A 12,088-nucleotide genomic window follows, 5' to 3' on the forward strand; every position below is an offset into this window, starting at 1 on the left:
AAATGTATTTTTTTTTTTTGTTGGCCTGATGTTATGGAAAATGCTCATGACTCCTCAAAACCAGGCTTGCTTTGGACCAGGGCCAGATGAAACCTCTGAAGGAACAGGCTCTGGCACGCGCTATCACACTTGCTTTTGGCCCAACAGTGGAAACACAGCTAATGAGAATTTAGAAGTTACAAATGTTGTACAAAATAAACGTACTGAACTTTGCACCAGTAAACACGCAACACTTTGTTTTACAAAAGAAACGATGTAACATAACTGTGCCAGCGGCTGTCGCTCTGCGGCTCTCATCTGGTTGTACATTGATGCTAAGCAGGGTTGAGTCTGGTCAGTACCTGGATGTTGCTCCAGCAGGGGTGTTTACCCAGCAGTCTGTGAGGGCCCTAGTGCCCCAGCTAAGCAAAATCCAATCTGAGCGGTCAGACTGAAATGAGATTTGTTTAGGATTTCACAGACATTTTACACACATTTAATGCAGCTCGAAGTGGATTAGCAAACATTGATGAATTTAATGTGACGTTTTTGCTGTTGAGACATTTATCTATTAGCCTGCTGTCTAGCCATTTATCTGTAGCCTGTAAATCAACCTTACTGGACAAGCAGTCAGTGCAAACTAGAACCTATAACTATAACCTAATGATACTTTTTATGTGTATCGAAGCTTTTGTTTATTAATTTGACCAAACATGGAGGGAAAGGCAGCTAACATGTATACAGCATAAATGCCCTTTAAGAATCCCAGGTATTACAGCTAAAAAAAATCATCAGCCAATTTCTATAATTATCACGACATTTCTTTGTTCTGCGTGTGCTGAGTGATACTGTTTCAAATTGCAAACATGATAATATCAATAATACAACATATTTCCGTCTCTTAGAAATATACATTTGATAGTAGCTTTAGTCGGGATACAGATGCAAATTTCATTATAAATATCAGTTATATCTGTAAAAATGTTTACAGATGTTTTATAAACTACTAGTCTTCCACAGTAGCATACATTTAGTCTTACATTATTATTATCACAGTTAAATTTACATTAATAATATTGGCATTGATGTCTACACAATAAAATTGGACACAAATACCCACATTTCTGACTCAATACCATAGTGCAGTTATTGTTACTATATTAAATATATGGTAAATTGGGGCGAGTTGTAGATTAAAATGTCTTCTTACTATCGTAGCGAACAGTGTTTTTCTTGTTGAACTCAAGAGACTGAGCGTGACTTATCAGCTGGTAAGAAATACACGCGCAAACCATCCTCTCAAGCCACTGAAACGAACGAGTTTCGTACCCCGTTCACTTTAGTAGCTGTTTGAACTTTGATCCGAAGGGATAAACGTTTTGAGTGGCACGCTTCAAATGACTAGCGCTCTTTCGTTCTGCATTTGCTTCGTAAACATTACATCGAACACTCATCGAACTCTGGTTATCGCATCAAGGAAATTTATATCGCTCTATAATTATCGTTATCGATTTAACGCCCAGCCCTGCACACAACGTATTTGGACACATAACTGTCCAGTGAATTTCCTAGACACACCTTGTTTAATGCAACCATGAATCAATCTCTTCAAGCACTTCTGAACAGCCATCGAGCAGCCTTCCGTTTGATTTTCCTTCTCTGAGTTGACCTTTAATTATTATTCTGACCTCAGTTCAATTCATTTCTTATTCTAAAACCAAACTGCTTTTTGCCGTTTTCAACATAAAGCATGAAAATCACTTTTGAAATGATTGATGTCAATCAAAATATTGCCTGTTCCTTACACAGAGGCACGGCTTCTAAAAAAATCATGGATTGCAGCATAAGTAATATAAAACTGTGAGCAAATATGGAACTTGACAGCTTGTGATTTAATACAAACTTTCTTTGTCTGGAAAAGATTTGATCATTCATTTAAAATTCTCTCTTTATTTTCCTCAGAAAGAATAACAGCATACAAATGCAACAATATGGACGCGTAGCTAACATTTTTAGTTTTACGTGAACTATCCCTTTAAGGCTGTATGGTCCATCCACATTAATTTTTCATCACAACGATGGCACATCATGCATATCATCGTCATCATCATCTTCATCATCCTCACCACAATACACTGCAAACACAACCGGATGAATTCCATGAAGAACATTTACGGTGCTTCCACAGATAAACAGTGTAAGCCTGAACATTCATGACAGCATTTTTATAGAAATGAATGATTCATGAGCTAAGGCCATTGTAAAACATTAAGTGATATTCCTAATCAGGACGTAGAGAGGAAATGACAGATAAGCAACCTTTTAGCTGGGGTTGTCACTCTGAACTCTGAGATTTAATTAATTAGAGATCCTCATTAACTGATTCCAGACACGTACACGAGGCACTGTATATTTATAACCCTGTTCCAGAATGGCAAATATATCTCAATTTCAAAGTATTGCCAAAGGCATTGTGCTGTCATTTGGTCCTTTACATTCAGATTTACCTGTAGTTACGTCTTTCTAGAAGATATCCAAGCTTGAAACCACAATGTGATGCTGTTGCTTTTCCATATTCAAGTGCATTTAAGCAACTTGCTTATAATATAAGGACACCATCAGCAGCATATACATGCAGATGCCTGGATACAGAGTAAACGTCCTGTATTTCATGTTCACAGGGATAAATCTAGCTCGATGAGGTGTCGTGATCCTCTATGCTTGTTGTCCGCTGTTCTGGTCACCACTTCCCAGATCCGACTCGGCTTCTCCGCTTGCACCCCCTCGCCTTGCGGAGAGCCGGTCCAAAGATTTGGGAGAAGAGTTTTGATTTCTTCTGCTGAAGCAGCTGGTTATGTCCGCTCTGAACGAGGGTGTGTAGAAACCATAGATGACCGGATCGCAGCACGTGTTGAGGTTGCCGAAGACAAAGAGAGCATGATGGATGTATTCTGGCATCACCTGCAGCATACGAGGCTGAAACCAGTACCAGATGCCGAGCAGGTAGTACGGTGTCCAGCACACCACAAAAGACGCCACAATGATGATGGTCATCTTCAAGGTCTTCATGCGTGCTTTTGGGATTATGTCAGTTCCACTGCGTCTCAGACAAGGTTCCCCACCTACAAAAACCAATGCAAGTTAGAAGAAGACTAGGCAATGGCGCTGTGTGACCTGCCTTATCATTTTGACCCAGAAACTAGAAAAACTGACCCAGAAGACCCAGATTGAAGAATAAAATCTAGGCTTTCTGGTCATATGACACTCAAACTCTGTACTGCTGTTTGATTTGAAGCCTCACACAAAACAGCCTCTAAACTCTTCACATTAAAACGGATGTCATTCGAAATAATACATTAAAAAGCCATATTAAAGACAGTCCTAGAACCTGTCTTATTAATCGTAAGAAGTAAATTCTTCATCAAAAGTCACACTGTTTATCAATGACAAGTACCATGTCAGAAGAGTGCAAAAGTCAATTACCCTTTCCTTTACCACGAGGCATCTGGCGGTTGATTTCCACAAGGATTCTCGTATAGCAGAAGCTCATTACCAGCAGAGGGAACACATACAGGGTGACAAAGTGGAACATGTTGTAGGCTGTCTCCTGCCAGCGCTGCTGGAAGCTACCATGAGTTACACACTGCACAAAGTCAACTCCTTCAGCCTTAATTGCCCTGAAAATAAATAACTGAAACGATAAAGAGGAATTTATAAATAAAGGCAATAAACACTTTTTTTTTCCCCTTCATTTTTTCGGTTATCTGGGCATTTGCCATATTTCTCCTATGCAGAACACAAAAGGAGACACTTTTCATTTCTCACGCAAAGCTACTGTACGGCATGTGCTTTTGTGTTCTTTATAGAAACCTGAAAGCTCTAGTATTCATTCATTTCAATTTCATGACATAGTTTTATGTTCCCCTAAAGAAAGAAAGTTCTACAGGTTTGGAATGACATGAAGATGAGTAAATGATTAGCATTTTTAGGGTAGACTAACCCTTTAATCACTTTGTAATCTGCTGATTACATTTCTCAGCCGTTTTGCATAAAAAATATTGACACATCCTTTAAATAGCTATATCATGTGAAATGCAAAGCATCAAAGTTCAGGGTAACAGCAAGCCTTTCTTTTCTTTTCTTTCTCTTTGTATTTTTGTGTCAAGATTATCCTATTTAAATCAAGTTAGACAAGTTAGAAGTAATCCAAAAGTAGTCCGATTATATTACCTAAAATGTGTAATTTAATGGATTGCAGGAATACGGGTCTTCAGAGTTGCATCTCTTTCCCATTATCCATGACTGCCTAACTGACCTCGTCTCAGGCAAGCTTTTTTATCTGTCCTTTAATGATTTTAAAAGCCATGGCCACATCCACAGGCTTCGAAAAACAACATTACTGGAATCAAGTGTGTGGAGAGAAACAATTTTTTTCAGAGGGCAAGACACACTGACAAGATTCAACCAGGCATTTTAGAGGTTGCAGAAAATGCCCCGGGACTACTGAAGCTTGACAAATGGGATCTATAATCAATGCAGCAAGTGCATACTGAAGAGTCACTGATCCAGGGTCAGTTATTGCACCACTTTAAGCCACAACTAATTACTTGAATGAAATGTGCAACCTTTGATAGCTATTAGGAAATGTGTGCTAAAGGCTGAAAGTGGAATGGAACTAAACTCCACGTTTTCCCTAAGAGACAAAATGTGTCCTTTCCAACCTGGTCTCATAAAAATATGCACTCTGCACTTTTTCAACACAGGTTCAATACGTAAACCCTGGCACATTTTTATTACGTTGCTATAGGTATATATTAGGACTGTTCAGAATTATAGTTATACCACGATAGGTTTATGTCATGAGACCAGGTAGGTTATTTCGCAATTAAATTAGTATGACGATCTGTTAATAGTTCCTTATAGGATCCAGGATTTAAAAAAAAAGACATGCATCACCTTCAACGAGTGTTTTCTATCACCAACATTATCATCCATCTATAAGTCCTCTGAGGCAGTTCTGTGTTGTTTCATAACAAGACAAGTCCCACAGATGACAACTCCAATTAAAATAACATCTCTTTCATTTACCTGCGGAGAGGCGAGCAGGATGCTGAGGATCCAGGCAGCCAGCAGCATCCTTCTGTTCCTGCGGCCAGCGTCCAGAGCTTCCAGCGGGTGCAGGATCGCATGGTGCCTGTCCAGACTCACCACCACCAGGATAAACGCTGCCGAATGCATGGCAAAAAGCTTGAGGAAGCAGAGGATCTTGCACATGGCATCACCGGCGTACCACTGCACTGTGATATTCCATATAGCGTCGAGTGGCATCACCACGAAAGTCATGACCAGGTCAGCGGAGGCCAGGCTGGCGATGAGAGGCCGCAGGTGGGAGGCCAGGTGGCGTCCTCGTCCCCTGGTCACGCTGATCAGCACCGAGAGGTTACTGACGGCTGCGAAGATGAATAGAACCAGGGTGGCCGCCACACGGAAGCGGGCGGCCACCGTGAATGTGGGCGTCTCCCAGTCGGTAGGAAAGAGAGAAGGGGTGACGTTCAGCACAGAGGAGTTTTCCCAAGTGCTCGTGGGACTCACTGACAGAAGAGACACGTTTCCTGACATCCTGTTAAAGGGGGGAAAAGGCGTGTTGTTGCATTTTGTTGCACACTTTTGGAATTACAGTCTTAATGTGGATGTTAAGGTTGAGTAACATTCACAGTTTAATAATTGGCTGCTTTTCAATTGATGTATTTGAATCTGGATTTGAAGAAATTGTTAAAAATAAAACGTCAATATTTGGGCTTGTTAATTCTTTTTTGCCCGTTGTGGCTGTATTTATTTGTTTAGAAAATATTATTAAAACTAATGTTTTCAAATATTATTATATTACAATGTAATTTATTCCTGTGATGGCAAATCTGAATTAAGTCATTACTTCAGTCTTCAGTGTCACATGATCATACAGAAATCGATCTGATGAAACCATAATACCTTTTTTGATTATTTTTAAAATATAAAGTTCAAAAAGACATTATGTATTTATTTTCACATTCCAAATACCTCTACTACCACTTAAACAACTGAAAACAATTTGTTTCGATAAACAAATAAAGCAAATTTAAATTAAGTATACATATCTATAAGTGACCTTTCAAACAGAACTATTTGTCTATAAAACCTTTAAGCTTCAAAGCAAGGCTTGGTCAATAAATCGTTGGCAGTTTGACCTTCTGTCTCTCTAGCTTTTTTATTATTTTCACTTACTGCACTTAATTTTAATTTGCCAGTTTACTTTTACTTTCATTTCTTTTTCCTTTAAATTCAGAGTGCAATTCTGCATTTTCTCTGCTACCTTGAAGTTTAGTTAGAGGCCAGACAGATAGATGTGCACTAATGAGTGAACTGAAAGAGAGCCAATTTTATATAGATTCAGGCCATTGCTTTACTAAATAATGATGCATTCTAAAATTCAGCAGAATGTACACCAAGGCATGAATATTAGATCACGTCACCTAGAAAGCCTGATTGCTATTGCATTACTGTCACCACAGAGGCATTCATCACCCTTACGACTTACTTTACCCAAACGTCCATCTCCTCTGCAGTGTAATATCCTCTACATTTACAGCACCCATCTGCCAGCTCATCTGCCACAGATCAAAAACTCTTGCCAGGGGCATTTTTTTTCCACTCTGGGTCTCCTCTAGCAAATAGGAGGACCTTGGTTAAGTGGCAGGGAGATAGATTACACCTCAGAATGTTTATATATAAACCTCAGAGACAACTATCGGGGGTCTGAGCTGAGATTCGCAGCACACTGGGATTCATGCATCGAATAAACCGCCTTGTTTATTATTCTTCCTGATTAAAAACAAAGTAAAATCATTTCTAATTGAGTGATTGAGTGATTAATATCATGCTGCCCCGAAAGACAAGATGTTTTAATGGTTAAGGGTTCCCACACGGGCTCCGGTTCAGATATAAATGCCCTATCACTCTGACAAATAGCTGTTGTCAGTATTTCCCTTCGCTCTCAAAGTGATATGGTCTTTTGTATAGCTGTAGCCTGGCAAACAGCATGGAGGTGATAGATGGAGAGAACCCGGCCCCCCTTGTATCTGCACCCCTGCACACCAAATTTCACCTCGCTCAAGTACTACATCTCTGTCTTTTCGCTGAAGTTGTTTTTCATGCTTGACATGAAATATATTCTCCGAAGAGTTGCGATGTCTTGACCTGGAGAAACTTACTTTGTATTTTTCCATCTGGTGAAATCAATATGTATTTACAAAAATCCATTTTGTAAAGATATTAGTTGTTGTTGCCGTCCATCCATCCATCCATCCATCCATCTATGTCTGTTATAACAGCTGTTATAATAGACAATGTCTTCATGTTTGTATGACATATTGCTTGAATGATTGCTGGACATCGTGGCACCTGGAAACATGGCGGATCTGCACTGCCGCCTCTTAATGTTGGTAAACATTATGCAAATAGGGTGCCAGCCGTCATAACTCTTTGTAATATAGCACAAGTGAGGTCGTGAAGATCTTTCTAAAGCGCTGTGAGGAATGCAGAATCACATAACTACTTGACTTCAAATTTCTTGCTTGTTTGCTTTCACACTGATTGGGTTGTTTTCTTTGGTGGATTCAACATGCATTCATTCAACGTTGTTCAGAAAACCCAAAGTATTCCAAGATTTTCAGGAATCATTGTCATCACAATCTCCGAAACTTTGCCTGTGAATTTGCGTAATTATATTCATATCCTTGCTCTCATGACTAATGACTGGGAGCCAGCTAATTAAGATAGGAGCGATGAGAATATTAAGATTTCATGGCATATTAATGCGTGAGTGGGCTGATATTTGCCAGAGTGGGATGACATTCACCAAAGCAGCCTCAAATAAGACTTTAAAGCTTATGATTTTTTTTTTTCCTGACACACAAGAAGAAAATCCAAGGAAATGTAGTTTACAATGCCACTGATCACGTCTATCGGATGTTTTTGATGGGTGTTTAGTTTATAGGATGTCACGAAGCACATATTTATTAGCAGAAAATAAATAAACTTCACCTCTGCAGAGTTTAGCAGCTAATTAATTTATACCAGATATTGATGTAAAATAGTTAGATCTTAATTATATCAATTATACACCATCATTTAGGATTAATTCATTCAGGATTTTAAATTAGCGTATTAAAACTGATTCTAAAATCACTTTTAAACTCTTCAGACTTACAGTAAACTGTAAACCTGCTCACAATGAAGGCATTTCTGCGCATCATATGATATGATCCCATTTGATGATCATAATACTGATGATCGTGCCTTCGATGCCTAGAAGCACTTTCAATATAGGTTGTTTAGAATAGTTAGGAAAAAACCTTTTTTGACTTGGTTTCATCTCCTGAGTGAACGGATAACAGTAACAGGGACAGACTTACCTGTATGCTGCAATGTGTGATTCGTAGATCAATCCATAAATATTTCACTCATTTCCACCAATACGCAGGCAGTTATTTACATCTAAACATGCTGCATTGGAGAGAAGAAAAAAAAAACGGCAGTTTATTTAGCAGTCCGTTATCAGATGAAAATAAGTGCGGTGTTGATACGCTGCTAAATCCACGAGGACCCTCGTTCTCCTCCCATCCCTGCACCGCGGACTCCTGTGGGGAACAGTTTGCCGCAGTCGACGGTAATTCACCCATCAGTGTGCCAACGAGGATTTCCCGGCGACAAAGTTGAGTTGCTTAACGATGTATCATAGTAGGGCACTTTTCGAAGAGGCTGCACGTTGTTTCGGTCGCACTTTTGCCAAAAAAAAAAAAAAAACCCCCCGGAGGTTTGAAGGGGCTCGCGGAGCTGTCCAGGTGCTGAAGAGTCTCCAGATTGAGTCTTCACTCAACTCAACACCACACCTCGGCGACAGCCAACCAGCTTCATTAGGATTCAGCACCACACGATACAGCCCACCACAGCCTATACTTTAAATAATATGTTTATTTCTGTGTTCTGAGTGTTCTATTTAGTATATGTTTATGTATAGTTTTTCTTCTTCTTCTTCTTCTTCTTCTTCTTCTTCTTCTTATTATTATTATTATTATTATTATTATTAGGGTATAGCCTAGTTTTGTTATTATTGGGTACCATTCGAATTTTAAACGTAAATACACACATTTTTTTCTCAGTTTTGTGATGTACCCGTTTGAGACCGAATATACAGGCTATACAGAATGACTAAGCAGGTACTAATTAGTTGAAAAAAAAACAACCACGGTTGACCAAAGTGCTTGACGGTGTCTAAAAACACAAACGCAGTGAAAACATCACAATGTGTCAGCTCAGCTTGAGATAAAAGTCAAGGAAAGCTGAATATTAGAATGATTTCTGAAGGAGCTGCTTTGAAATCATATCTATATTTACATTACCAGTTATTTTATATAGTATAAATATTTCAAAATTGTACTGTTTTTGCTGTATTTTGGGTCGAATAAATGCAGGAGAGTTCTTTCAAAAAAAAAAAAAAAAAAAAACATGTTTATATGTAAACTTAGATATACAGTAAAACATACAGTCATGAAATGCCCCACATATGCACTCCAAGAATATATGTCAAAACTGGATTTTGCACACCGTTATTATGGTGAATACATTATTAATATAATAAAATATTAATAATGAATATGAAATAAGTTTACCTAATTATTAAGGGACCTAGCATGGTTTTCTAACAAGAGAGTCTCTTACTATTTATTTATTTACAATTGGTTTAAGCAGATGGTTACTAAGATCTTTTTTTTTTCTGTGTTAAATCCGTTTTCTTCAAACTCATTTGTATTCACCACCTCTTGTAGAACACACATATGTTAATGGATGCATTCAAATGCGACCGGCTTTTTAAATCTGCTTCTGTAGATATTTTAATTTGCAAAGAATGTGTTAATGAACATATTCCATTTGCAGTTTTGGGCTCTTCTGTCACATGTCTCCAGGGTTAACTGGTTCAGAGATGAAATGTCGTGCAGGGTGAGGATTTCACTCCGTTCTTTTTGCTCTGCTGATTAAATCAATTAAGAATTATAATTAAATAATAAAAAGACAGTTTTAGTGTGAATATAATTCGCTAATAATCCTGGTGAAGGACATGGTACAAAGTTCCCATGACATTTATTTTATTCTTTAGTCTTGCACTAAATAGGCTTCACAATTAGATTTAGACTATTAGATTATTCACAAGGTTTTGCAATTAGAAACATATATTGCTATATATATATATATATATATATATATATATATATATATATATATATATATATATATATATATATATATATATATATGCTCATCAGGTAGCCATAAACGCGGTTTAGTAAGTTATGATTTATTGATAACGTGTAATAGTCACCTTTTTTGTCTATTGTCCAAATTAAATGCAATTTTGACAAAATATTATTAGTTCTGGGATCACTTATACATATATTCTGCTTGAACTAGATGTTCCATACTACAACTTTTAATCAAGTAATGTTTTTCCTGATGATTTTTCTTTGCATTGCTCTCTTTAGGTTGCACTGCCCTCTGCTGGGAAGATTTCTTCATTTACCAAAGTGTCTTTTAGCAGTGACAGCCAACAGAAAGCCTCGGCATCGGTTAATATTTGTCACTCCAGATTTTTATTCTATCATTTTTTTTTTAAGAATTCACTCTTGAATGTGTGTCTGTGTATTGTAAACAAATTAGATTACGGTATATCCAATGCTGTTATTAATCAGTGTGTGTAAATATAAATATATGTGAGCCTAGACCACAAAACCAGTCATAAGTTGCAGTGGTGTATTTTAAGCAATAAATAACAATACATTGTATGGATCAAAAATGTTTGTTTTTTTTTCTTTTATGCCAAAAAATCATTAGGATATTAAGTAAAAATCACATCAGGTATTACATTTATGACTGGTTTTGTGGTCCAGGGTCACATGTATCAATTTTAAGATAATTCTGTTTAAAATATTAGGACAATATTTGGTTGTGTGTGTGCGCACGTGTGTGTGTGTGTGTGTGTGTGTGTGTGTGCACACGTGTGTGTATATATATATATATATATATATATATATATATATATATATATATATATATATATATATAAACATATATGAATTCATATACATCTTTTCAGTGCAATGGCGGTCAAGCTTTGAGTATTTTCTTTTATTTATGATGAAACTTGATTATGTTGTCTAGAACACAATGACCTCTTTATATAATCTCTCTTTTCACCTTAGTATGCATTACTAGTCAACCATCCAAGTGTGTGCGTGCGTGTGCGTGTGTGTGCGTGCACTGCAGTCTTAGTTGACAGATTGCATAACATTCATGAGATTATTTAATATGCACTTTGAGTGTTTACATAACATCTCCCCTGTCTGTGAGCTTAAGACCGGATTTGATGCTGTCTCTAATATTGATGTCGCATAGCCGATATTGATGATACTTATACTAATATCTTTATCCGCTCGTGTACTGAATTTGATGCTGAATATGGATTTGGAAGTGTTTCCCATCCAAATGTTTTTTTTTCTAATCAGCATTCAGACCTCTGAATGAATAGACAGCTCACACACCAGAGGAACCCCTCCTCCAGTTGTGTCTAATACTTAATGTTATTCAAACCTTACTGAGCTGTAACTCATTAACATGAAGCTTAATTACTCCCTGTCTGCTGTCTTCCTACCTCTTAATTTTGAACATTAATTAGCAATGAGTAATAATCTCTAACATTTGATCATACAGAACAATCATGCGTCAATAATAATAAATCAAACACGAAGTTACAACAAACAGAAGTGTCCGCATTCAAATCTTAAAAGAAAATGCACGCTGTATTTAAATGAGAATGCGGAGCGTTTGAGTAAAGAGATGATTAATTAATTAATTAATTTTCATTCTATGAAACATTCATTGCTTACCCTAGATTAAATCAGTGCTTGAAAGATGGGAAATGCTCTTGATGTGTATGAATTGCATATGATTGCCTTATCTTTCAGAACGGAATTTAACGTTATGACCACCAGGTGGGAGACTAGTCCCCTAAAAAGGAGAA

The 12,088-nt window shown here is 37.4% G+C and overlaps 1 protein-coding gene across 1 annotated transcript; it reads right to left on the bottom strand.

Annotated features, from left to right (window-relative positions):
* Window positions 1-1,913: 1,913 nt before the first annotated feature.
* gnrhr1 (gonadotropin releasing hormone receptor 1) lies at window positions 1,914-8,868 on the bottom strand. The gene is made up of 4 exons (XM_043217229.1): window positions 8,430-8,868; window positions 5,068-5,599; window positions 3,463-3,670; window positions 1,914-3,101 (listed from the first exon to the last, which is right to left on the bottom strand). Exons 2-4 carry the CDS (start codon window positions 5,596-5,598, stop codon window positions 2,695-2,697), a joined length of 1,146 nt encoding a protein of 381 aa, XP_043073164.1. The 5' UTR covers window position 5,599; window positions 8,430-8,868; the 3' UTR covers window positions 1,914-2,694.
* Window positions 8,869-12,088: the final 3,220 nt, after the last annotated feature.

The sequence above is a fragment of the Puntigrus tetrazona genome, chromosome 19 (assembly GCF_018831695.1).
Source record: "Puntigrus tetrazona isolate hp1 chromosome 19, ASM1883169v1, whole genome shotgun sequence".
Taxonomy (NCBI): Eukaryota; Metazoa; Chordata; class Actinopteri; order Cypriniformes; family Cyprinidae; genus Puntigrus; species Puntigrus tetrazona.